This window comes from Podarcis gaigeae (genome assembly GCF_964106915.1).
Source record: "Podarcis gaigeae genome assembly, chromosome: 8".
Taxonomy (NCBI): Eukaryota; Metazoa; Chordata; class Lepidosauria; order Squamata; family Lacertidae; genus Podarcis; species Podarcis gaigeae.
In genome coordinates this window covers 58,025,288-58,048,577 of record NC_139684.1, presented here as the reverse complement: position 1 = coordinate 58,048,577, position 23,290 = coordinate 58,025,288, and the positions used below count along the sequence as shown (strand labels likewise).

Sequence of the window (23,290 nt, the reverse complement as noted above, 5' to 3'; positions counted from 1 at the left end):
ACTTTCTTCTCCCTATCCACCTAGATTACTCCCTACTCCTAACAAACATGTCTGAACAATGTGTTTGTGTGCACATGCACACAAATCTCACTTTTGATCACCTTTGCCCAAGCCTTATTTAGAACATGAAATCATAATAAAAAGGGACCCCTCTGAGCATGTGCAGTTTGCCAACCCAGCAAAACAGACAACCAGGCAAGTCTCTCACACAACAGATTATTTCTTTCTTTTTATTTTATTTGACACAAAAATGTACAAAATAACAGGTGAGTGGATTTTAATTGTTTATATTAAAAATCTAAAAGGTGTGACTGAGCCATTTTGAATGGAATCAGTGTTGAAGTTTTTAATGATGATGTCCACCATCATCATCATCCTGTATCAATCATCCTAGTCATTCCTGATCAACAGTCATTTCCAGACACATTATTTACATCTTAAACAGGAGAACATCTCTCCATCTTTCTCACTTAGCCCCCCACCCTCCTCTGGAGTCTGGGCTAGTTCAGGAGATCCATCTCTGGACCTCTCAAGAGTTTAGGAACAGACCATCCACCTGGTTCCAAGATGGTGGTTCAACCTCTTACCAGCTTGGGCCAAACCCTGCCCCCTTTGTCCCTCCTGAGGCTTGGTCAGACTCGATGTCAGCCTTTCAGGGCTGAGAACTAGACATGTCACATCAACATGGGTGGGACTGGGGGACTGGAACGGTGAAGAGAAGCGGCCTTGCCAACATGGCGTTTCTCTGGCAAAGCTGCACTTCTGCCAGAGTTGAACATGGAGTGTCTTGGGAGATGGGGCAGATTGGCACTGAGCTGGAAGGATTATCTCTCATAATTTTATATATATGTGTGTGTGTATATGTATGTGTGTGCGCATATATATATATATATTTATTTGTTTATATATATATATATTTATTTAAAATCTCCCCCCTTCTTTCTTCTTCTTCTTCTTCTTCTTCTTCTTCTTCTTCTTCTTCTTTTACAAAATGACGAATATGATGGCCAATGGTTATTTATAGCAATATGTCAACATTAAAATTTCTGCTGAAGGTTCCATGGAGAAATCCCCTTCTTGGGTCTCTGGTGAATGCCACCCACCCCTCGACTGCAGGGGGTGCTCATTGCAGCAAGGCCCGGATCTGCTTGGATGTGGTGTCATCATTGAGGTGCCGGGTGGTGTACCTAGGAAGAAGCAGGGAGGCAGTGGGAAAGGGCACACCAGTTGTAGAGAAAAGGAGCCAATTGTGCTGGCCGCTGTGGGAACAGGTGCAATGCATGTCTAAGCCCATGATCAAAGGTAAAAATGTGGAATTTCTTAGTAGGGACTAGTTTGGCAGAAAGGAAGCGTGGATATAGGGGGAGTTTGCCGGTGAGTAGAGGGTAGGAACCTGAATGCCCAGGTGTAGCCAATAGCTTAACCCCCAGGTGCTATTGGACATCAACTCCCATCAGGCCCAGCCAACATAGCCAATAGTCAGGGTTGATGGTAGCTGTAGTCCAGCAACATCTGGATGGCCAAAAGCCTGGACTAAAAGGTAGGTTTCTGTGATGCTGGCCAAAGCAATTAAAGTGCCAGTTGTTGGGGATGGGGAAGATGCAGTGTCCCTGAACAGCATACAGTGGTCTGAGTGCTGAGAAACTGCAGCTCCCTTGATACCAAAGCACCGGCTGGTGGGCATGAGCTAGTTTGGAATCCAGGACTCAGGCCAGCCCCTCCTGTGCGATACACACTGGAAGGGCTGCTGGCCTCAACTCCCCAGCTGTAAAATGGGAATAATGGTCTGCCCCGCAGGATAATTGTGATGTGAGGGCAATGCACGAGGGAGTTCCTTCTGTGAAGCCAGGTCAATGGTCATTTAGTAACAGTCAACTTCTCCAATTCCTGCCACAGCACTCCTTCAATAAGAACTGCTCATGTCTACAAAACCAATTTCAGTTTCTGAAAATCTTCCACGCTATCTATCTTCAACTCCAGCACATGCCTAGGCTGCCAAAGTCATCCCAGTACAATCCTGGTGCTTGTGCAAGGTAGGTGTGTGCGTGCATGTGTGCATGCGCTTGCAGCTCTTTTCTGAGAGTTGCAGCAGACCTTTTCTGGCTGCCAAAGCCCATTTCCTCAAAGGTGCCTCTTAGGCTGCCTTACCTCAGTGCATTCAGAAGGCCTTCTGTGCTGTTGGAAGGCTGGTCTTTCAAGACCTTGATACATCCTTTCATCTACCGGCATTAAAAAAGAAAAAGAAAAAAATCCCTTCTTAGTCAAATTTCAAAGGGGGGAAATGTTGGAAAAGTGTACCCACTTATATTGACAACAGTTCCTTTTTCTGTGAGCAGATTCATGAGATTTGAGAAAGGCAAAATAGGGTGGATATGGGAGGTGCAGCAAGAGAGGGGGAAATCCCCGCATTTAAACTGGAATGGAAAGTCCCACCCAGCGTGGTTCTTCTGATGCTTGGTTGCTCCTATGGATCTTTGCTCCTCCTTCCCTTTAAAAGCTAATTGAGGATCAATTGTCACTAAAAACACTGGAGGCTCCAGCCTTCCCTTACTTGGTGCCCTCCAGGTGTTTTGCACTACAACACCCATCAGCCCCAGTCGTTAAGGCTATATTATTCTGAGGCTGCTGAGTTGTAGTCCAAAACATCAAGAAGGTCAAGGTCATCAAAGGCTGGCTTGTCAACTCCTTGAGTTTCTCTGATTGATGTTTCTATATGAAGAGAGAAATGTCACTCACGTCAATTTTGGAGGTCTTGGCGAAAGCCCCCACAGGATGGACATGGTCATAAAGAATGATGACCCCCACCATCACCCGCATGCAGAAAAGGAGAGTTTCGGTGTTGGTGAAGCGGCTCCGATATTCCCTGTTGCAAACAAGAAAGAGGTTCATGAACAAGCCTCCTTAGACCAGCTGCCATGCCCCACATTTCCTTCCCAGCTTCCTGGGGAGCTCATACCATGGAACTGCTAAACACAGCCTAAAGACTCTAAAAAGATGTGATTTCCGGTATGGGTCCCTTAAAGTCATCTAGTGGGTAGGGGCTTGCTACAGACACCTGGTCCTTCAGAGGTCAAAATGCTGGTGACCAAGAACAAGGCCTTTGCAGTGGTTGCCCCTCTGATGTGGAATTCCCTCCCTAGAGAGGCTCGCCAGGTAAGTTGCTTTGCGGCATGTAGAAGGCTGACCAATCCCATTGTACGGTGGCCCTTGGTGACTCTTTGTTTACATTTTTGCACATTCATTTGATAATAATGATAATAATAAATGTGGTCCCGGCGGCCACTCCCAGTCACCAGTCTAGCACCCACATTCTGGATTAATTGTAGTTTCTGAGTAACCCCATATTTTTAACATGGGGTCTCAGTTTAGTCAGGTTTTAATTGTAATTGTCAATTGTGTGGCTTTTTAGACTCTGTTGTATGCGTGCAACCCTGAAGGCCAGTGCTCAGCCTTTGGGGCCTATAATCATGTAGGGCATTGTACTCACGGCGTTTCCAGCATCACCCGGCAGACACAGGCCATGGTGCTCAAACAGTCAGTCGTGTCCTCAATGGGAAGAGTTTTGTTCTGAAAGGAAGACCCAGTTTGCATGCTGATTACCCCCTGCTCTTCCTCCCCAGGGAGAGAGCAAGCTGAATATCTGAAGGGAGAGAGGCAGCCCCAGTCCCTGTGCCACCACAGCACAGATTGCTTGGGGTGGATTCTGCCCATCAACCCACCAGCCAGTGTGCAGTGTTAACCTTGCATGAACAACCAAGCAAGCCTAGACTTTGCAGCAGGCTGTCATTTTAAGGTGGTCTTGGCAACTCTTGCCTCTGTCTTCTCTGCGCCTTGGGAGGCATCACTCACCTCTGAAACAAATTTGGTCGTGGCATTGCTGAGAGTCTTCAGCATCGGGGTGGCCTCTGCGTAGAAGAGGGACATCCGGTTGGCCATTTCGTTGTTCACCTCACTCTCAGCGTCTAACTGCAGGGCAGGAATGGAGATCAGTTGCAGCAAACTGTTGTGGCATGGAGGGCTTCTGTTTAAGGTCTCAACCACTCTACTCCATCAGTTTTTCATTGCCTCCACACCAAAACCAGGCAATATTCCATGCCCACTGGGCATGCTCAGTCCTTACTAGGTTACTTTTCTGTGTGTGTGTGTGTGTGTGTGTGTGTGTGTGTGGTGGTTTAGGGTGGGCACCATGTTGCCCAACCCCAGCTACCTTAAAATGTTGAATTTCTATGTTTATTTCTATGGACAGCTCTCATTTCCATCCCTGGGGCCATTTAAAAATAACTTCTCAGTGTGAAACAGGAAACCACCTATCCAGATGAGATAGTTCATTTTACTCTTTTTATATCTAAGTCTCTCTCCTTCTTTTCCACTCATTCCGTTCCATTTCCCCCTCCCACTTGGCTTTCAGTTATTCTTTTTCTTGACAGTTAGAGCTCATCCACACTTTTGCTTGACCCCTAATTTGATTCTGTTGTGTGCTGATTAATTCTCCCAGATCCGAGAGCTTTTCTCACTGTGTCTTGCAAAAATCCGATCTTGCCTGCTGAATCGGATATGCAGAAAATCCAAAAAGTGATTTTGCTTAATTGAGCTTCAGTTCAGCAGGTAAGTTTGGATTTTTGCAAGGTACAGCCATGGAAGAACAAGAAAAGCTCTTGAACCTGAGGGAATTAATCAGTACACAAGGCAATCAAAATATGGGTCAAGAGGAAGTGCGGATGAGCCCTGGCTCTCAAGTAAACATACTCTGTTTGCTCTGGCATCTCTGCACATTTCCACTTGCATGGCAGCTTCGAGTTCCCACCATTCCTTTGCCATTAGAATTTCCATTCATTTTGCCCAGCCTGGGTTTTTACTCTGCCTCCCAGCGAAAGGAAGGAACCGTTCCTTACCTGCAGGTTGTTGATCCGGTTTCGACTGATGGTTCTTCTATAGTAGCTAAAATCATTCTGGATGGCAGGGTTGGTCATCTGGGAGACAGAGAAGGGAGACTTCATTCATGGAGAAGATGAAGCAGAAGGTTTTTCTCCACATATGGGAGGGAAAGGGATGGTGATGGTGTGTGTGTGTGTTTTGCAGGCTACATTTGCACCTGTGCCAACCATCCAGAGTGGGTGCTGTGTAAAGTGCCTAATATTGTTCCACAGGAGCAAGAGTCAGAAGCCCCTGTGGGAGGTTTTTACTTGTTATTATGCTCAGATCACATTCCCTTCTGCCGCTGGACCAACCACTGTTGGCGGCCGCTCCTCCCACACTTACCTTGAGCTCATCAAAACTGAGGGTGAAGTGTAAGATTTCTGCGAACTGTTTGGCAAGAGCCTGTTCCCTCTCCAGGTGCTGAGTCGGGGCGTAAGGTGGGCTGGTGAGAGCTTCCAGCAAGCTCCGCAAGGCATTCTCTGGGAGAGACAGGAGGAGGGAGATGGTTAAGTTAGGCAGCAGCCCCCTCACCCGGCCAATCCCTGCACAGCTTGCAGGATTAGTGCAAGGTACATTTTAATGTGAATCTGCCAAAGCTCTGCTTCTGGAACCAAAGCACAGCTTCTCCTTTGAAAATTCACACCAAAATTCACACCAAATTCACACCATTTATAGTAATGAGAAGGGCATGCAGAAGCAAGTATTTTCCTGAAATCACCATAAAGAAATGCATTGTATTAGGGACAAATTGCCTCTTAAAAATGTATATGCTAAACAAAGTCATGTACCCAGATTGGCATATTTGGAAGAAAGACATTTTCATGTGGCACTGTTTCCTTATGTAAAAAAAAAAAAAAAAAGAGGTTTGCAAACTAATGTGGAAATGGGTCGAACTGGACTGAAGATGAGAAGAATGAGAAAATGAGAGAACACCCCCTCTTGCTGAGATGGGAGAGGGCACTTACCAAGTCTAAGGGAAAACTCATAAAAACGCTTCAGCTTTGCCACAAGGGGACACACGGCGTTCCATGCCTTTTCTTGGAGCTGCAAGTCACTGGGGTTTTGGATGGCCTGTGATAAAGTAACACAAGATGCTAAGTTTTATTCCTGAAATGTTAGCTTTGCAAAAGTACAAAAATCATTGTCGGGAGAGGGGAAAAAATCTAGACCACTTGCTAGCATTGCTCCTAGCTCTGGAATGTGGGGGTCAGCTTTGGGAAGGGCTCAGGTTATACCATGACGGTTATGCTCTGCCCTCCACAGTCCGAGGCAGCGATGCTTCTAAATACTAGTTGCTGAAAGCCACAAGAGGGGAGAGCACTCTTGTTTGCTTGCTGGTTTCCCACTGACTAATCTGGTTGGCCACTGTGAGACCAGGATGCTGGACTGGGTGGGCCACTGGCCTGATCCAGCAGGCTCTTCCTAGTACCTCTCTGATCTCTTGCCCGGCTCCGGTGTAGGACTGCAGTTCCGCCAGAATGGTCTGCGCCTCCTCTAGGACAGCGTTCACCTGGTTCCACACAGCTGTCTCGGCTTCTGTGGGCTGTGCATCTGCAGTGAACCCCACCCAGAGAGAAAGGGAGAGGTCAGGACACTCGTTCTGCAGGACACTTTTTCAGCCCAGCCCCAGGGGGAAGGGAGGGAGGGACATTGGGATGGCTTGCTTGGAATGAGGGGGTCCAAGAGCTCCCTCGGCCTGGTCAGGGGTTGGGGGGGCAACCCAAGGAATGTCAGGGGGACCAGGCGAGTAGCCATTTGCAACCAGAGAGTTCTGCCTCCCCCCAAACCCCTTGGCATCATGGGCAAGGCTTGTCGGGTGTACCCAGGTCACGTTGTGCAACCGCCTGGGGAGGGGATGAGGTCTTGGGCTGCCCCCAAATAGCACTGGGAAGCCATGGCCCGGCCTGTGAGCTGCGACAGAGCCCCTCACTTGCATGTTTTTCTCTGGGAAGCCCACAGACCACCCTTACTGTCTGTAGCCCTCCAGACATTTTGGGCTACAGCTCCCATGAGCCTCAGCGAGGGCTCATCCACAAATGTCAACTGGGTTTTCCACGGATTGACATTTGCTCTGATTCAGTGGTTAAAGAGTGGGTTTCCCCAAAGAAAGCGGCCAAGCAAACTGAAAACCACTTGGACGTGTGCCTAGAAAGCATGGGAGAAGCAGAAAACCTCCCAGACATGTGCTTCCTTGCCACAGGACAAACGTAAATATGGACGAACCCTGACTCATACAACCATGCTGGCTGGGGCTGGTGGGAACTGTAGTCCGAAATATCTTGAGGGTGACAAGCTGGGGAGGGCTGCCACAGACCTTTGGCTCTTAGCTGTACCGGGAAAATATTAGAAAATAAATATACAGGAGGACCAAAAAGAAACCACAAAGTATAAAAAACAAAACACTAGGAGGCACTAAACCAATGGCATCCTAGGCAGTGAGCTGCCCCCCACTCTCCTCCCCAAAGCAGGGCTCCAGGACTGTTGGCCTGCCTGTCTACCTTATCTAGCGCTAACTCGTCTTCCATGCCTCTCTCCCCAGATGGCATACCTTCAGCAGTCCTAGGGCCCAGCAGGTCTCATGCACACCCTATGGGAGCTTGAGAAGGGAGAGGGGGTCAGGCACACAGAGCCCACCTACAGCAGTCCAGGTCCAGGCTGGTGTCTGCTTGTGAGGAGGTGTGGCAATGTGCCATTCGAACCCCGAAAGTTAATTGTTTGGCAGTGCTGTCTGGACACCGCAGGGCTGCTAAATGCCTCTTCACTGAGATGCTAGCACAATTCTAACAAATCCTGGAAATGTGACTGCAGTCAGGCTGTCACTCTGGAGGAGATGCAGACTGCTGCCTGTAGGACGTCTCCAAATGTGGGAGCTTCTGAGAGCTCTGCTGGAGGAGAAGCCTTACTTTCTGGCCCATCACCCTCCTCTTCAGAAAAGAACTGTCCACTATCCAGGGTTCTGAGAAGGTCCACCAATCTCTTCCCTTGCACAACCTCCTTTGCTCTCAGTGTGATTGGCTACTGCCCTTTCCCACTGCTATATAATTATCATCTTGCCAGAAAGAAGGCATTGCACCTGCAACAGAAGCATATTTCTGCTGTGCACAGCCCAGCAGCCATTATCTTGTCTGGTTGCTGACTCCCTCTTCTGCCTCTCTAGATCTCACCCTGAAGCTTCTTGGGGAATTCCACATGGCAGTTTATTGCTGACTCGGTGCTGCTCATTCAGTAATGTTTTTGCAGCATCCACATGACACCCACCTCACAAAAATACTGTCCCATATTATTCTCCTTTTTTATATGGATTTTTTGTTTTGTTTTTTGCCATTTCCATGAGAAATCTGGTAAGTAAATAACTTGTGGAAGTGGTAAATCGGGATAGGGACATGGGATGGCATTTTGGTGAGGTCAACATTGTGTGGATGCTGCAAAAAAAGCATTTGTATGCCTGAGCAGCACTGAATCCACAAGAAACTGCCCTGAGGATATAAGCCCTTGCCTCTACACCTCCACACAAAACGAAACAAATCAATTTTAATCATGAATTAAATCAATGAAAGAAAGTCATGAATGAAAACAAAGGCAAAAAAATAAAAAAATCCCTTCTCACGTTCAAAGTCAAGGAAAAAATTAGGGCCTTGGTCAAGCTCGTTATAAGTCAACACTTTAAGAAGGTTCCCCATGTGCTACCTGCAAGAGAAGAGACAAGAGGGAGAAAAGCATGATGGGTAGTGAGGTGGGGAAGGAAGGAGAGGTCTGTGGGAGAATGTCACTGGGAAAGGTGCCCCTTTCTGGGTGGCAGGAAGAGTCATTCAGCAAACAATTTCTACATTCAAATAGGACCACTAACCAGACATTACGGCTTATTTGGCTGCAAGTGCTTGGTGATGAGGTGAACATGCCCACAAACTTTGTAGCATTCAGAGATATGTTTTAGTCAGTTCTCAGTTAATTGGACCAGTCTCTGCCAGCCTGGTTCTTTCCTGGTGTACTGGACCACAACTCCCATCAGCCCAATGGAGTAGTAGCCCAAAACACCTGAAGAGAACCAGGCTGGCGAAGGCTAGACTAGAGGGGAAGAAAATAAACAACTGTTGGTGGTCCACGTTTGAGTATAGAGAGGCCCACCCCACCTCTTCCTGCCCCTGAATGGAGATGTGCATTGACTGATGGGGAGGAAGACCAATGATAAGGAACAGAGGAGGACAAGAGTCACTGTTCTCCAACGAGATTTGGGGGCTAAGGGGAGCTTGGTTGTTCAACAGGACCTATGGCCGGCAAGTTTGGGAAAGTCTCACCAAAGGTTGAATTTATGATGGCAGCCAAAGCTTTTGCCCACATAGGGACTCCATTTAGCCATCAAGCCTTCGTTCAGCCCACACATTGGCACAAGTGTTGGTCATGTTTGCTTAGCAGGACCCAATAGCCTTGGTGGCCATAGCAACAGGCCAGAAATGCTGCAGGGCCTTTGTGAATCAGTCCTTACCTCTTTGGAAAGGGAACAACAGACAAAGCCCTGCAACAGCTTTCCCCAACCTGGTGTTCTCCAGATGGACTCCAATTCTCATCAGCCCCAGTATCATACAGATATGCTGCTGGGGCCAATGGGAGTTGTAGTCCAAAACATCTGGAGGGCACCAGGTTGGGAGCACAGAAAGGGCATAAGAACAGCTGGCACGAAATGGTTTGCTGCTGCCCAGATCAGAGGCTGCCTTTCTTTTCCCTCTTTGATGAGTCCAAGATGTCACTGACCCTAGAGTTTGGGGTTTAGGCCCATGAGTTCAAGGCCCAAATCTCTCCTTGGCTATGAAGTTCCTTGAGTAGTTTTGGACAAGTCTATTAAACCCTGGCATTCCTTGCAGGTGTATTGTTTTTAAAATGCTGCTGATTTTGTTTCTGTGTTATTGATAATTATTTTATATTATTTTATGTATACAGTGGTACCTCGGGTTACATACGCTTCAGGTTACATACGCTTCAGGTTATACACTCCACTAACTCAGAAATAGTGCTTCAGGTTAAGAACTTTGCTTCAGGATAAGAACAGAAATCGGGCTCTGGTGGCATGGCAGCAGCAGGAGGCCCCATTAGCTAAAGTGGTGCTTCAGGTTAAGAACAGTTTCAGGTTAAGTACGGACCTCCGGAACGAATTAAGTACTTAACCCAAGGTACCACTGTACCACTTAAAGATTTTTATTATTATTAGTCAGTCTATGAATTTCTTTTGAAGAAAGAAATATTGTGAAGACAGTCAACTGTAAAACACTTGGCACATGTTTGAAAAGTTGTGGAAACTGGTCCTCAGACAGAGAAAGATATTTCTTTCCAACTCCTCTTGGAAACAATAAAACTTAATATAGTCCTTTTAAGTACTCAAGAGTGATTCAGATACACTTTCACAGTAATCCTTTAACTGTCTCTTTCAGATAAATTAATATCCACATATTACAGATGGAAATTCCAATGCCAATAAATAGTGGTCTGAGTGCGGTGAACACAATTTGAAGGAGGGACTGCCCAGTTCTCAGCTCACACTTTAGTTACCACACCTGACTGGGAACACCATGTCATGTTGGATGTTGGACGGGCTGGTCACAACTAATATTCATCCTATTGCTTTCAACAGGAAAAGTGGAACTTAACTTTCTATGCAAATAATAATAATCATAATAATGTATTAATATTCCCTTCCTAAGTCCCATTTTTGCAAGGTTAAAGTTCTCCTTAGGCTGTGTACACATAACTGTCTACTCTGTCCGTAGTGCGCTCCCACTGCTGGTGTTTGAAGATGTGTACACATGATGTTATTCACAATCCGTATCTATTCTGAAGTTTCCTGTGAAAGACTGTGGTTTGATGCATCTTCCCTCAAACCAGCTTCCACTCCATTCACTTTGCACTTCAGCTAAGACAGCTTGGGGGGGGGGGAGAATCCAGTTCCCAGGATTCTCTGGGAGTAGCCATGGCAGCTAAATTGCAAATCTGTAGTGTAGTTATGCCCAGTCTGTTACAGTGTCTGGTTGTCACTGCCTGCTGCTTCCCAACAAAGTCTTCTTTTTTTAAAAAAGTATATTGGCACCACCTCAAATATTTATATAGTAAAGTGTGACCCCCAAAATTTGTGGAGAACAGCAACTCCTTCTGCCAGTAATCACAGACACCACCCCCATCCCTCCTTTGCGCATGGGACTTACTTTCAAAATCCAGGAAAAAATGAGGACAGTTTTCTAAATCTTTGCCCAATACCTTTATCAGGTTGCCCATGGCCAGCAGACCTGAGCGGGAGAAACAGAACAGAAGATGGAAGAAAACAACCGAGGTAGAGAGAAAGAAAGAGAGATTGAGAGAGAGAGGAAGAGAAAGGCTGCAAGAAAGCCCCTCTGAGCACAGAGTTCCTCTAGAGGAGAAGAAGCAGCTCATGTGGTACCTTCCAGGTGTGGAACTCCAACTCCCAGCAGCCCCCATTGCCAATGGTCAGTGAGGGTGGGAACTGGGAATGCGGGAACTTCTGGAGGGCACCACACTGGCTTCCCCTACTCGGAAACACTGGTCTTCAGTTGAGGGGTCGGAGCCCACAATTGGGTCACATGGCCTGTTCTAAGGTGGGTGGCAGCAGCACCACTTCCGCCATGTAGATGTATGGTACAAAATTCAGAAATGGGTGTTTGAGTTAAAGGTGTTTACTGAGAGCCCCTTTTCCAATGGGGTCCCTGTCCATAGCCCCTTTTTGGCCCAATGTAGACCCTCCTCCTCCTCAATGCTTCTCACCACCACCTTTCTCCTTCCTAAACCATCCCGCCCACAGCACCCTTGGGAAAGCAGGACCTCCCAGCTTACCTGCTTCAGAGAGAGCCCTCTGTCCTCAAACAGGTCCTCTCTGAAGGGCTTGAGTAAGTGAACAGGGCACGTGTCACTGCTGCTGCTGCAGGCAGCTCAGCTCTGTCTGTATATCTCATTGCAGCCTTGTCTGTGTGGAAATCCCACAACCACTTCTATATTTTCTATTTTGGACTCCCAGAGGGAAGAAGAGTGTGCTGTGCTGCACCTCAGACTTCCTGTGAGAGCTTTCTGCGTGCTTCCAGAGCCCTCAGCCTCCACTGGACTTCCCCTTCCTCCCAGCTCAGCAGCAGAACAACCGTACCTCAGCAGCTTCAGTTCCACCATGCAATGCCTACAGCAGGGCTGGGGAGCCTGTGGCCATAGAGATCTTGCTGGACTACGACTCCCATCATCCCTGGCCATTGGCCATGCTGGCTGGGGCTGATGGGAGTTGAAATCCAACAACATATGGTGGGCTACAGATTTCCCCACCCCTTGACTAGGGTATGAATGGGCACTCGTTACCAAGGAGAGACCATAATCTGATCCTGGCAGTAGCCACCCACTAGCCCAGTTTGCTCTCCTAAAGCTCTCTACTGGGGCAGCTCTAGGTTTCAGGTAAGGCACTTTCAGTGAGCCCTCTCCTCCATAGCATGTCTGCCTGCTCACTTTGTCCTCTCTTTCCAGGCCCAATCCGTACAATCACCCAGAGGGAAAGCACATGGCAGCGCTGAGTGTGCTGCTGCTGCTTGCATGCTCAGAGGAGGCAGGTGACAGCAAAGAGGAGTTGCAGCAGGGCTAGGAGTCTCCAGAGAGTTGCAGTGGCTCTACCTGCAAGTGTGTGGGCCTTGGCAAGTGCCCAACAAGGTCTATTCCTGACACTGTACAGGGTGATGTGAAGCCTTTCTTGGCATCATTAACAACAGTGACTCTTTTCAGTTCCTTGTGACTTTGTGTGAGTTGAGCCTGGCAGTCATCGATCAAGACCGGCCTGGGACTGGGAGAAGGGTCTGTTGTACTTGGGATAAACAGTGAGCCTCTTGGTCAATGACCTGTCCTTCTGATTGGCTCTCTGCTTCCTTGCTACTGTGCACCAATGAATGTTTTGTAAGCCTGACCTAACCATACAGTGAATGAAGCAGTAAAGACTTGATGACTGCAATACACTCAATGTGGGGCTGCCCTTGGGCCTTGTCTGGAAGCTCCGGCTGGTGAAAAATGCTGCAGCTAGACTGTTGGTGGAGACAGACTGTTGCCAGCACATATTCTGATGCTTAAAAGCTTGCACTGGTTGCCCATATGCTTCCAGACCAAGTTAAAGGTTATGGTGTTAATTTACAAGACCCTTAACAACTTGGGCCCAGGACACTTAAAAGAGTTATAACTTTCCCTGATCATGGAGGTCTTTGAGGGAATCACTGCTAGCAACCCAATGTAGTAATTGGTAATTACAGAGTGAAATATTGTCTCCAGTTATTATGGGTTGGTGCTAAGATTCAATCCTTCAGTTTCTTCTTGTGGTTACTTTCATTTTCCTGTGTTAGCCAGCTTGTGGATAAAAAGCCACTTGTTTGGGGCCTACAAGGTGAGTATCCTTGCTTTATCTGTCTATATACATAGAAATGTAAAGTGTTATCATGCTCTGGAGTTTGCGTGGCTTGCCAATAGACAGCCACACCAACCAATGGGCCTGCAGCAAGGTTTAATGGAGGACAGGAAACACTTCACACAGCAGTTTAGCAAGCTGCTCTGTGAAGCACTTCGCTCTCCTTTAAAAGTTGGTGGGGCCTGGGGTGAGCTTGGGTGGAGGGAGGGTTGCAGAGTGAGCTGTGAGAGGGCACAGGCAAGGGCATGGGTGAGGTGTAAAGCGAGAGGTGGTCAAGTGTGGGGAAAGGTCTGTTGGCAAAGGGGCAGGTGGAGTTGGCAAGTGGAGTGAGCAGGCGAGGCAGCCCCTAGCATTAAAGAAGAACTTAGCACCACTTGTGGCTCAGATATGCATGGCTTGTGTCTCCTAAGGGCCAGGCAGTCCATATTGTGGGCCTGATTCTGTGGAACTCCCCACTAGTTGAGATCTGACAGACCCCTTCTCTACTGGACTTCAATCAAACACATCTCGAGGACCTTTCTATTTCAGCAGGTATTTAAATAATTGTACATTATTCAAGTGTATTTGTTCATTTATTCCAGTTATGTTTTTATCTGTGATTTTGGTTTGTGTTAAACTGATATACGAGGAAGTGTTTTATTGATTTTTGCGTAAACCGCTTTGTGACAATCTGTGGTGAAAGGCGGTCTGTAAATATTGCAAATAAATAATAAATAAGTTGTGATGTGGCAGAATGGATGGTCATAATTTCAGATTGCAAATTTCAAAATGCAGGTGGGGGAGGGGAGTTGTCACATTTTAGAAATACTTATTTGCACCCCCAAACTCTCATGTTTTGATTGCAAGTTCTTTACATAAGAGTATTTTTTTTTATTAAAAAAAAATATGTTCCATCTGATGTGGCCCAGTGCACTCCGTTCCGTCAGGATTGTGCCACCTTGTTCTCCTACACGTTTAGAGGAAGACCTGCCTTTACACTTGCTTTTCTAGGCCTCGCCCAGCGCCCTCTGAACTCTAAGACTGGATAGGTCCCTGCACCACACAAGCAGCAAAGGGGGCTGTATTTTTTACCTCAGTTTGTGATGCTTCGGTAACCTCTACAGCAAGAAGCAGGCTTCTGTAGGGTTCATAAAACACTTCATTAACTGGGAGAATCCTGCAGCATGAGAGAGAAGGGAGCGGGGGGAGAGAAAACGCACCGTTAGGCTTCCAGATTTAGACCATTCTCATGAGCTAAGCAATTCGCCTTCAAATTGCTGATCGAAGGTGCCTGAAATGAAGCTGTGTCCTTGGTGGAAACCTGGAATTGTGAAAACTGAACCCCATGCATGCGTGCCAGAGATAGAGAGAGAGAAAGTATTCACTTCACCAAGTGCATCGCACAAGAAGGAATGGAGAGGGTGATGACCAAAGGCCACAGTGTGGCTCTTTCACCACAGAACACTCATTTTATTCCCTCACATTGCCACACGGGCCAAGGCAAGCATTATTCAGTAGAAGCATGAAGTACTTCTTCCATTCCTGGAGTTATTCTGCCACGGTGGTTCATCCCTCATGACCTATCAGTTTACTATTTGGATACAGTCCATGAGGAGGTCCCCCACATCACATGCCCCATTGGGATGAATGGCAGGTACACAGGGGCTGGATTGATATAAAGGGCCGAGGCCTTGTCTTTTTATCTGTTCCTAAGGGCCTGCACTGGCCATTCCAGCAGGCTAAAAGGCATTCCCTTCCCAGCAGTAGCATTCCCCTAATCTCTGATGTTTTGAAGCCAGCTTTAGCTAAGCAGGGGTCTTTATGCATTCAGAAAGGCACTGTTGTCTATATCCACATGTCTAGAGGTAAAACAGGACAAGGGGAGAGGAAGGCTGAGCAGGGTTTTAATCCACATTCACACAACAATATCCAAAATGTGTATGTATCCAGGATTACAAAAGACTCCTGTTTGGTGCCCTGTTTCTCAAACTACCTTCACACTGATCAGAGCCCTTAAACTGATCCTGATTTGTCTCTTACCAACACCTTTGTATAGGGTAAATATATCCCTGCCCACTGCCCCCCTCGCTTTGCCCTGGTGTGTACACAAACAAAAACAAATTGAAGCCATGTTGATGTGAACAACTAGCAGGGAAATTGCTGTGAAATTCACCCCCTCCCCTATCAAACTTCAGTGCATTATCACCCTCAGTCTACTGCTTCCCTTTGCTTCTGTCTGGCAACATTTTCCTCACCTGTTGTGAACAGGTCATTGGAACTGTTCACTGTGGACTCAAGCTGCAATTTTCCATACAACTGTTCAGCCTCTGGAAGCACAACATGGCCACAACATGTTGTAGCGAACAGTGAATGCTTGAAGAAGCCACTTGCTGTAAACTCTGGCCCAATCTAGGCTGGGGTCTGTGTTTGCTTTACCAGGCTAGCACCACTGCACAGCCATTTCCTCTTTCTTATCCATGTCTATTTCTCCTCTGAAGAACTTTGAGATTTCTGAACCTCCCCTTCCCAGATTCAGCAGCCTTCTCCTATGGGAGCAGCTGTGGAGAGGGCAGGAGAGACGCACTCTGCAACCCACTTGAAGTCCTGCCCTCTCTCTTTCTTTTTGGGAAGTGCTGGAGGACAGAGGCAGAATTTTATCAAGCTCCCCACCTGCAAGATCATGGCTTGAGTGGGAGGTTAAGCTCTGACCACCAAGCGGTCCTTCTGAAGAAGAAAGTCAAGAGCTTTGTCTACATGCACTGAAAGGTGCCCGTTCTCCTGATAATGTGTACAGCTACTGCTGCTGCTGCTGCTGCTAACATCACCAGCAACAAACCCAGCCACCTTGCCGGGGTCCCAGCAGTTTAACAGAGCAAAACAGAGCTTTAGAAAACTACACACACATATGCAAATATTTATGCAAGCACACACAGAGAGACAATTCAGAAACCTTTTGTAACCATTCAAACCACTAGGATTTCAGAGGTCAATTAAGGTACTGGGCAAGTGTATCAAAAGAGAGCTGTCCTACGCACCTGGCCACCCAACTTTGTGGTACATCAGCTTGTCTTCTGCTCTGTGCACCGCACCCCACCCCTTGCAGTGTGCAGAATGGCGTCTAAATCTCTCTCCTGATTAGTCTTCTCAAGAGCTCTTTGCTGCTACTTGACCTACTCAGACTGAGCAGCTGCTCCAAGACAGTCCCTACGAGGCCCACCTTGGAGGATCCCCAGATGATGCATGGGAATGTACCAATGTGTGCACAGGCAGGACGGACCTGTTCACAGCATCTGAAGGTCCTTGACTGCAAAAACCCATTTTGCCTGGTTCAAAAAGGCTTCCACTGTCTGTTTCATACCGCAGAGCACTTGCTTCATGAACCTCTACCCTTGAACTTTATCTGCAGCCTGGCTGAAAGTCAGCTAAGTCCTTCCTGGCCTTTCCTGAGCTTTCCTTCAGCTTTTGCAGAAAGTGGTGGTGGCAAGGGTTGGTTGCTTCTGACACCATGTTTCAGTAACTGAGCAGAGGCAGGTCTCGTTTTTCAACTGCTTTATTTCTAGGCTCACAGACAATGCTGTCCCCTCCTGATCATTTCTTTCTCTTTTCACATTCTACTCCAGACCTCTTGCTGGTGTAATGTATGAAGGTTACTGGCAGGCAATATCCATAGAAGTCAGTGGCTCATAGCAAATATCAGATTAAAATCTTCTTCTTTTCTTTTTAAAACCACCCTCATTGATTGGGGGGGGGGGGGACGACAGCTAGGCCCAGGGTAGTGCCAGGGTTCTTCCAACACATTTTTGTAACATTCTTCTATGCAACCAGTATCAGGAGCTGTGAGGCTTGAACCAGGTCAGGCACTGGCTCCATGGGTTGGAGGAAGGAACCAGAGGTAGCTCCAGTGGGGGCTATGCACAACGTCCCAGAATCCTCCTGGGCCAGGGAATCAGGTGACAACTGAGGGCCAATCCACTGCTATTGCTACTTATAAGTTCCCAGTTCTTCTCATTTCCCTGAGTCTGGGAAATTCATTAGCAACGTGAGCAACTTCCTTTTTCTCTGCAAGCCTGCTGGGCTTCTTCAGCCTCCCGTTTCCTGAAGGTGTGTGCCCTGCAGTTTCAGCACCTAGCAGCAAACTTGTAAGAAAGACCAGTAGATGAGGAGGTAAGCCCTGGCTGCAGGTTCTTCACAATTCTTTGTAATTTTAAAAAAGAGAGGGCTTGTCCACGGGTCCGAGTGGTGTTCCACTTGTCACATGCTTTCTAGGCATGGCTCTGAGCAGTTTTGCCATTCCCCTGCTGCTTTGCCCTGGAAAACCTGCTCTTTAGTACTAAATCAGGAGAAAACCTAACCGACATTTGCTTCAGTTCAGTGCTAATTATCAGGTTTTCCCAGAGGAGTGTGGGTGAGCCCAGAGAGTGTGGAATAAGTGGGTGGGGGAAATGCAGGCTACTACTTGGGTAAGGATGACATCTTGTGGACAATGCAAAAAGGCATACACACCTAGGACACACAGCTTTAAGCTGCCGTGTGAACTTAGCCCTAGACGTGACTTAAGATCTATCCTAAACTGCCTCTGCTGCAGGGTGCAGTCACTGAGGCTGGTGGCTTGGCCTGCCTTTCGTTCCCCCTCCCTTCTGCACAAGCAGTGTATCTTGTGAAAGTTGCACAGTAAACTAATGGTCAGTTTATTTGCATTGTTTTACAGTGATTTAACTGACTTCAGGGGCTTGTGAGGGGGGGGGGGAGAGTGTCTTTAAACGTGCCATAAGGCCAGACATGCTCTGGTGAGTCCTTTGTGGTCCCCCTTCTGAAGGGCACAAGGAGGGCTTTCAAAATAGAAATTTGCTTTGGTTTTTCAATTTCCTGCATCAGTACAAAATGGAGGGGAGCTACACAGACCCGCATTATGCATGCTCAAATGTTAATGGTTCTGTGCTCCTAATTATGCCAACTTTTAGGAGGTGGGGGGGGGGCTTCCGAAATGCTTCCATGGTGCAAAATGAGCCCACTGGCAACCTTGCTCATGAGAAAATGGTGTGAGTGGGAGCTGGACGTGAGAGGGAAGTAAAAGGTACTCCGAGAGAGGTGCTGGGGCTTATGCTGCTTCCTAGCCCTCAGTTCCAGTGCATGTGAGGAAGCCAAGTGGTGAGACATTTTGCACAAGCTCAGAGCACTCTTGTCATCCGAAAAGCGGAAACAGAGCCAGGAGCTGCATGCTGGTGTTGTGACTTGGTCCCAGATTTCTCCAATGGGGATGCTTTTGATAATTGCTTTGATCAGGGAGAGACGTGACTCAGTGGTAAAGCATCTGCTTTGCATGCAGAAGGTCCCAGGTTCAGTCCTCAATGGCATGTCCAGGTAGGGCTAGGAGAGAACCCTGCCTGACAATTTGGAGAGTGTAGACACTACTGAACTACATGGAGCATTGGTCTGATTCAGTATAAGGCAGCTTCCTGTGCTCCATTTTGAGTCAGGATTGACAACGTGGAAGTTATTGTGACCCCTTGAATTCACTAGAATTTGGAAAGGGATATCCTGACAGCCTCCCTAGTGAGAAGGAGGACTTACTAGCTGCACCTGTGACCTTTCAGGTGAGGAGTCTGACTCAGCCTCTCACCTGTTCATCAGATTCCTGCATTGCCGCCATAATTCATGCTTCTGTGCCAGTTTGCTGTGCCTGTAAATGCTTGGTGGCTTCCTTTGCTGGGCACCATCTATGGGGATTTTGTGAAGTCTCCTTCTGTGCTGCTTGGGATGTCTCCCTTCACCTGCACTACCCAGTTCTGACCAGCTGCCTGGAACCTGCTACCTTGCTCTAGATCTTGCCCTGCTTCTGGTTTTACTCTGTGCTATGTCCACCTTCTCTAGACTTTGCCAAATACCATCTGGGCTTTGCAAGGGGTGAGGAGATGCAGGAGTCAGCCTTTGGGAGAGGAGAACCAAATGTTTTGATCCAGGAAGGTAAATTCTGGAGGAAGCAGTCTGTCCTGAGAGTTGGGTAGAGAAACACAATTCATGGTCTCTGCAGGGGCTTCTAGATGGAGACAATATTGTAAACTGGTTGTTCAAATATCACAGATGAGTGACTGGAAACAGGTTATGGTTTTGGTTTAAAAAAAACTTATCAGATTTCCCTTCAAAAGGGTGATTGTGGATTAAATGGGGTGGGGGATACAGGCTAGCATTTTGATCTGATGGTGTCAGGTGGAATGCATGAGGAGCAGACATCCCACAACAAACCCTTGTCTGGAAGCACACCACATCATAGGTTTTATGCCACCCAGGTTTTTTTGGTCTGTTTTACACACACACAGACAGACAGACAGACAGACACACACACACACACCTTGCCTCTGGCAACCAGTGCTGAGATGGGAGAATGGCTTGCATTGCCTTGTCGCCCCTCTGCTTCTCCTTTCCTGCTCTGCCAGGGAGGAAGGGAGTGTTTCATCCCAGAGGCAAATAAATTCTGCAGGTTCACACCGAAGTGGTTTGGGAAGGGGGTGGGTTGGAGGAGCAAACTGACTGCTCACAGTCTGAGACCTTCCCAGTTCACTGTCACCGTGCTCTGCAGCCAAATCAGGCAAGCCTACACTTTGCAGCCGCCACCTTCCTGCACCTGGTGCCCTCTGCAGCTGTGCTGGCTGCGTTCCTTTGCCCATTGGGGTAGCAAAACATTTGGAGGGCACCAGGATAGGGGAAGAAAACTGACCTGTGCCATAGGCAGCAGCCAAGATGGTGCCCTCCAGATGCTACAATTCCCATCATCCCTAATCATTAACCATGCATGGATTTGGACTCTGAATTGTTTGGAAGGGAACCAGCTTTGGAGAAAGACTGGTTTTGAGGGTGAAGGAGGGACCTGGCTCTGGGAAGAGGGGAAATGGCATTAGTGGCTTGGATCCTCAAACCCTGGAGATCCACTGCCAGTCAATATGGACAGTACTAAGCTAGATTGGACCCGGTTTAAGGCAGCTTCCTCTTTTTCTATTAAATCAGCCCTTCATTCAGAATCTTGAGTTCCATCTTGTTTGATACCAGGAGGCAAAGGCTCCAACTGCAGGCCCACCAAGCAAAGCCTGGCACTTTCCTCCAATGTGTCGTTGACCAGCCTTTGCTACTACCTCTTCATCCCCATCTAGGAGCACATGCTTCCTCTGGTCCAAGATGTGCAATCAGATTTTGCTCATTGAGGCATCAAAATCCTTTGCATATGCTGTTGGGGCCATTTTGCTTCTTGTCTGGGAAAGCGCCTAGTGCCCCAGATCTCACGTAGCCAACACCAACCCTGAATCATGCACCTTGTTTTTCTCACCATATCAAGCGAATGCATGAAGGAGACCAGAGTCTGTGATTCTGCTCTTATTTCCAGACAAAGAATGGAAGAGGGGGAAACTACCGAGGAGACCACTCACAGCCTTCAAGAGGTTGTGAGAAAGGAGACACAAAGCTGGCTGTGGAAGGAACACACTCATTCAAGTTCCATCAATGAGTGACCTAAATCAACCCCAGGCAGGCCTTGGATTTTGAGCAGATCTGTCCCCCCCCCTTTTTTCCTTAATGAGTTCTCCCAAGAGAAGCTCCCATAGTGTAGATTTCACTGCAGCATCTATAATTATCCTCCCAAACAGAATCCACTCCAGACATCCAACAATTATTGAGTGGCTACGACCTATTCCTAGGGGCAGTTGCCTGTAGCCTTCATCCAGCTGTGAGGGAGATGCACCTGGAAAGCTCTTTGCACATATGAACATGAGCATCCAAACGACCTTAGCAACCACCTGGTCCAGCCTCCGGCCTCCAACAAGGGACAGCTCAATGCTTCTAAGGGTATGGAGGCAGCTTGCCTATCCCCCACACTTCAGAGGAAGTCTCCCTTCTAGGAACTAGTAAAGAGTGTGTGGGGGGGGTGCAATTTGACAAGGGAGACCAAACCTGAATCTTCATTCATTATTACAGAATAGACAATAGACTCTCTTTATCTATCTGCTCAGTATCCCAGGAGACTTTGACCTCTGTCTGGACCAATGTCAGTAGGAGGAAGACAGAGCTGTACAGGTGAATTTAGATGCTGACACACACTGATAAGTCCATCCCTATCCCAGGTTGCAATAGTCACCCTTGCCCATACACACTCACCGGTCAGCAGCATCACTTGCAAGGTAACCAGCACCTTGGACCACCTGGGTACCGATTTATGGGCAGAACTTCTCGACAAAAGCCCATTGCGCTCCAGCAACCAGGAGCTATACCCTTCCTTGGCCAACACACACAAAAGAATCTCACTGAGCAGACCCAGCTATTTTTTAATCCCCCCCCCCCCCCAAGAAGCAGAGAGAGCCATGTGCTGCCGCTGCCGCTGGCATCTCATTTCCTGCGACTGCAGGCATGGAGAGGAAAAAGAAAATTCCGCAGGGGGCTAAGGATGAAGCAGCGATGAGTGCCGCCTTGCAGGAGAGGGGCACAGGCACAGCACATCTCCCTGCGCTCCACCCATTTCACAGATCAGAGAGAGACCGAGACCCTGGCCTTGCGCGGCACAAAATGGGGAGCGTGCTCTTGCTTCCAAAGGCAGCGGCTACCCCAGCGCCGTCCCTGCCTGCACATGGGACACGGAAGGGGACCAGAGCGCCTTTGCTCAGCGCCCGACGGCAACAGTAAACAGGGTGTGGGTCGGGAACAGAGCGCTGAGGCTGTGCAACCCTAGAGCGAGATGGTGCCCAGGTTTTCAGCATAGAAAGCCAGTGGGCGAGCAGGTGGCGACCTGCATAAAGAGAGCTCAGAAAATCTACTGGGGAGACCCGGACCCCTACCCAACTCAGCAGTTCTTCCCCCCACCCTCCCTGTCACTGTGTAGAAAGGGTGCCCCGGCCGCCAGCCAGGAAGATTAATGAGAAATCCTGTTTAGGACTGCTCTGGAAATACCAGGTGCTCATATGCATCTTTTGTTCTTGCAAAAAATAAAATAAAAAAAATCTCTGTTTCAGTTCGTCTGATTCCGTCCTCGCACCCCTCCTCCTCCCCACTTGCCAATGGAAGAGACACCCACCTTTCTGCCGAGGACGACAAGGCAAAGCCAGAGATCTCAGAAAGACACGCTGGGGAGGATGCAATAATATTTCTCCCAATCTTCTGCAGATCCTTTCTTGTGCCTGGGTAGAGTAGCCCCTTTGCAGAGAGAGAGAGAGAGATTGCAGAAGGAGCGCTGCCCTCCCTGTGTGTGTCAATCCAACGAAGGGAGCTTTGCTGGTGCAGCTGCTGCTATCAGTATAAAATGCATCACAAAGACCACCATAGACCACTACTCGGCCCCCTCCCCTCCTTCTAAAACATCTGTGACGTCTGCAGTGCAAGGAAGCCAGGGCAGATTAACCCTTGCCTTGCTGTGCCAGGCCCTCTTTTCCTCTCTCGCTCTCTCAGTCTCAAGAGCCAGGCAAGGGAAGCCTGGGTTCAGGATATGGAGAATTGGAAGGCACTCAAGAGGTCATCCAGCCTGTCCCTCCTGTCCCAGACAGGAGCCGTACGCATAACAACCCCAAATCAGAATCTTGGTTAAAGGGAGATCTGTGGCCTGTTGTCAGTGTTTCACTCGGGGTGTAGCCAGGATTTTTGTTGGGGGTGGGGCAGCCCAAGTTGTTGAGTTTTTCTAGGCACAGCTCTGGGATTTAAAGCTCCATGTCCAAACAGTTTTGTTTTTTGTCCCAGTGCTTTCCCCAAGTAAAACCCATGTTTTACTGCTGAATCCAGTCTTCTGTAGATTGTCATTTTCTCCTATTCAGCACTAAATAGCAGGTTTTCCCAGGGAAAGCACCAGGTCAAAATAATAAAAATGCTCAGACCCAGAGCTTTAAAGTGTGGGCCTGTGCCTGGAAAGTGTGGCACAAAAGGAAGTCTGGATGAGCCCTAAGTCTCATTCATTACTTATATTTTTGGGAAGGGCTGCAGCTCAGTTGCTTCTGACCAAAGAGG

General features: G+C 48.0%; 2 protein-coding genes across 11 annotated transcripts in view; one reads left to right on the top strand and one right to left on the bottom strand.

The window, feature by feature from the left end:
• Positions 1 to 216: 216 nt before the first annotated feature.
• Positions 217 to 22,749, bottom strand: LOC310850377 (CYFIP-related Rac1 interactor A-like). 10 transcript variants are annotated; one of them, XM_083751848.1, is made up of 13 exons: positions 22,371 to 22,746; positions 14,411 to 14,495; positions 11,109 to 11,189; positions 8,525 to 8,604; positions 6,347 to 6,468; positions 5,883 to 5,988; positions 5,260 to 5,396; positions 4,893 to 4,970; positions 3,850 to 3,966; positions 3,488 to 3,567; positions 2,737 to 2,863; positions 2,149 to 2,219; positions 217 to 1,187 (listed from the first exon to the last, which is right to left on the bottom strand). In XM_083751848.1, exons 4-13 carry the CDS (start codon positions 8,595 to 8,597, stop codon positions 1,124 to 1,126), a joined length of 975 nt encoding a protein of 324 aa, XP_083607974.1. In that variant the 5' UTR covers positions 8,598 to 8,604; positions 11,109 to 11,189; positions 14,411 to 14,495; positions 22,371 to 22,746; the 3' UTR covers positions 217 to 1,123. The 10 variants fall into 10 exon arrangements, with proteins under 10 accessions (XP_083607974.1, XP_083607977.1, XP_083607979.1 ...); XM_083751851.1 differs by lacking the exon at positions 22,371 to 22,746 and adding an exon at positions 21,461 to 21,648; XM_083751853.1 differs by lacking the exon at positions 8,525 to 8,604 and having other exon boundaries at positions 22,371 to 22,748.
• The window catches only part of HPCAL4 (hippocalcin like 4), a 41,654-nt gene continuing 35,702 nt past the window's right edge, over positions 17,339 to 23,290 (top strand). Inside the window, exon 1 of the mRNA XM_083751957.1 lies at positions 17,339 to 17,482. The gene's annotated coding sequence lies outside the window, so the exon portion shown is untranslated. The remainder of the gene's footprint in view (positions 17,483 to 23,290) is intronic.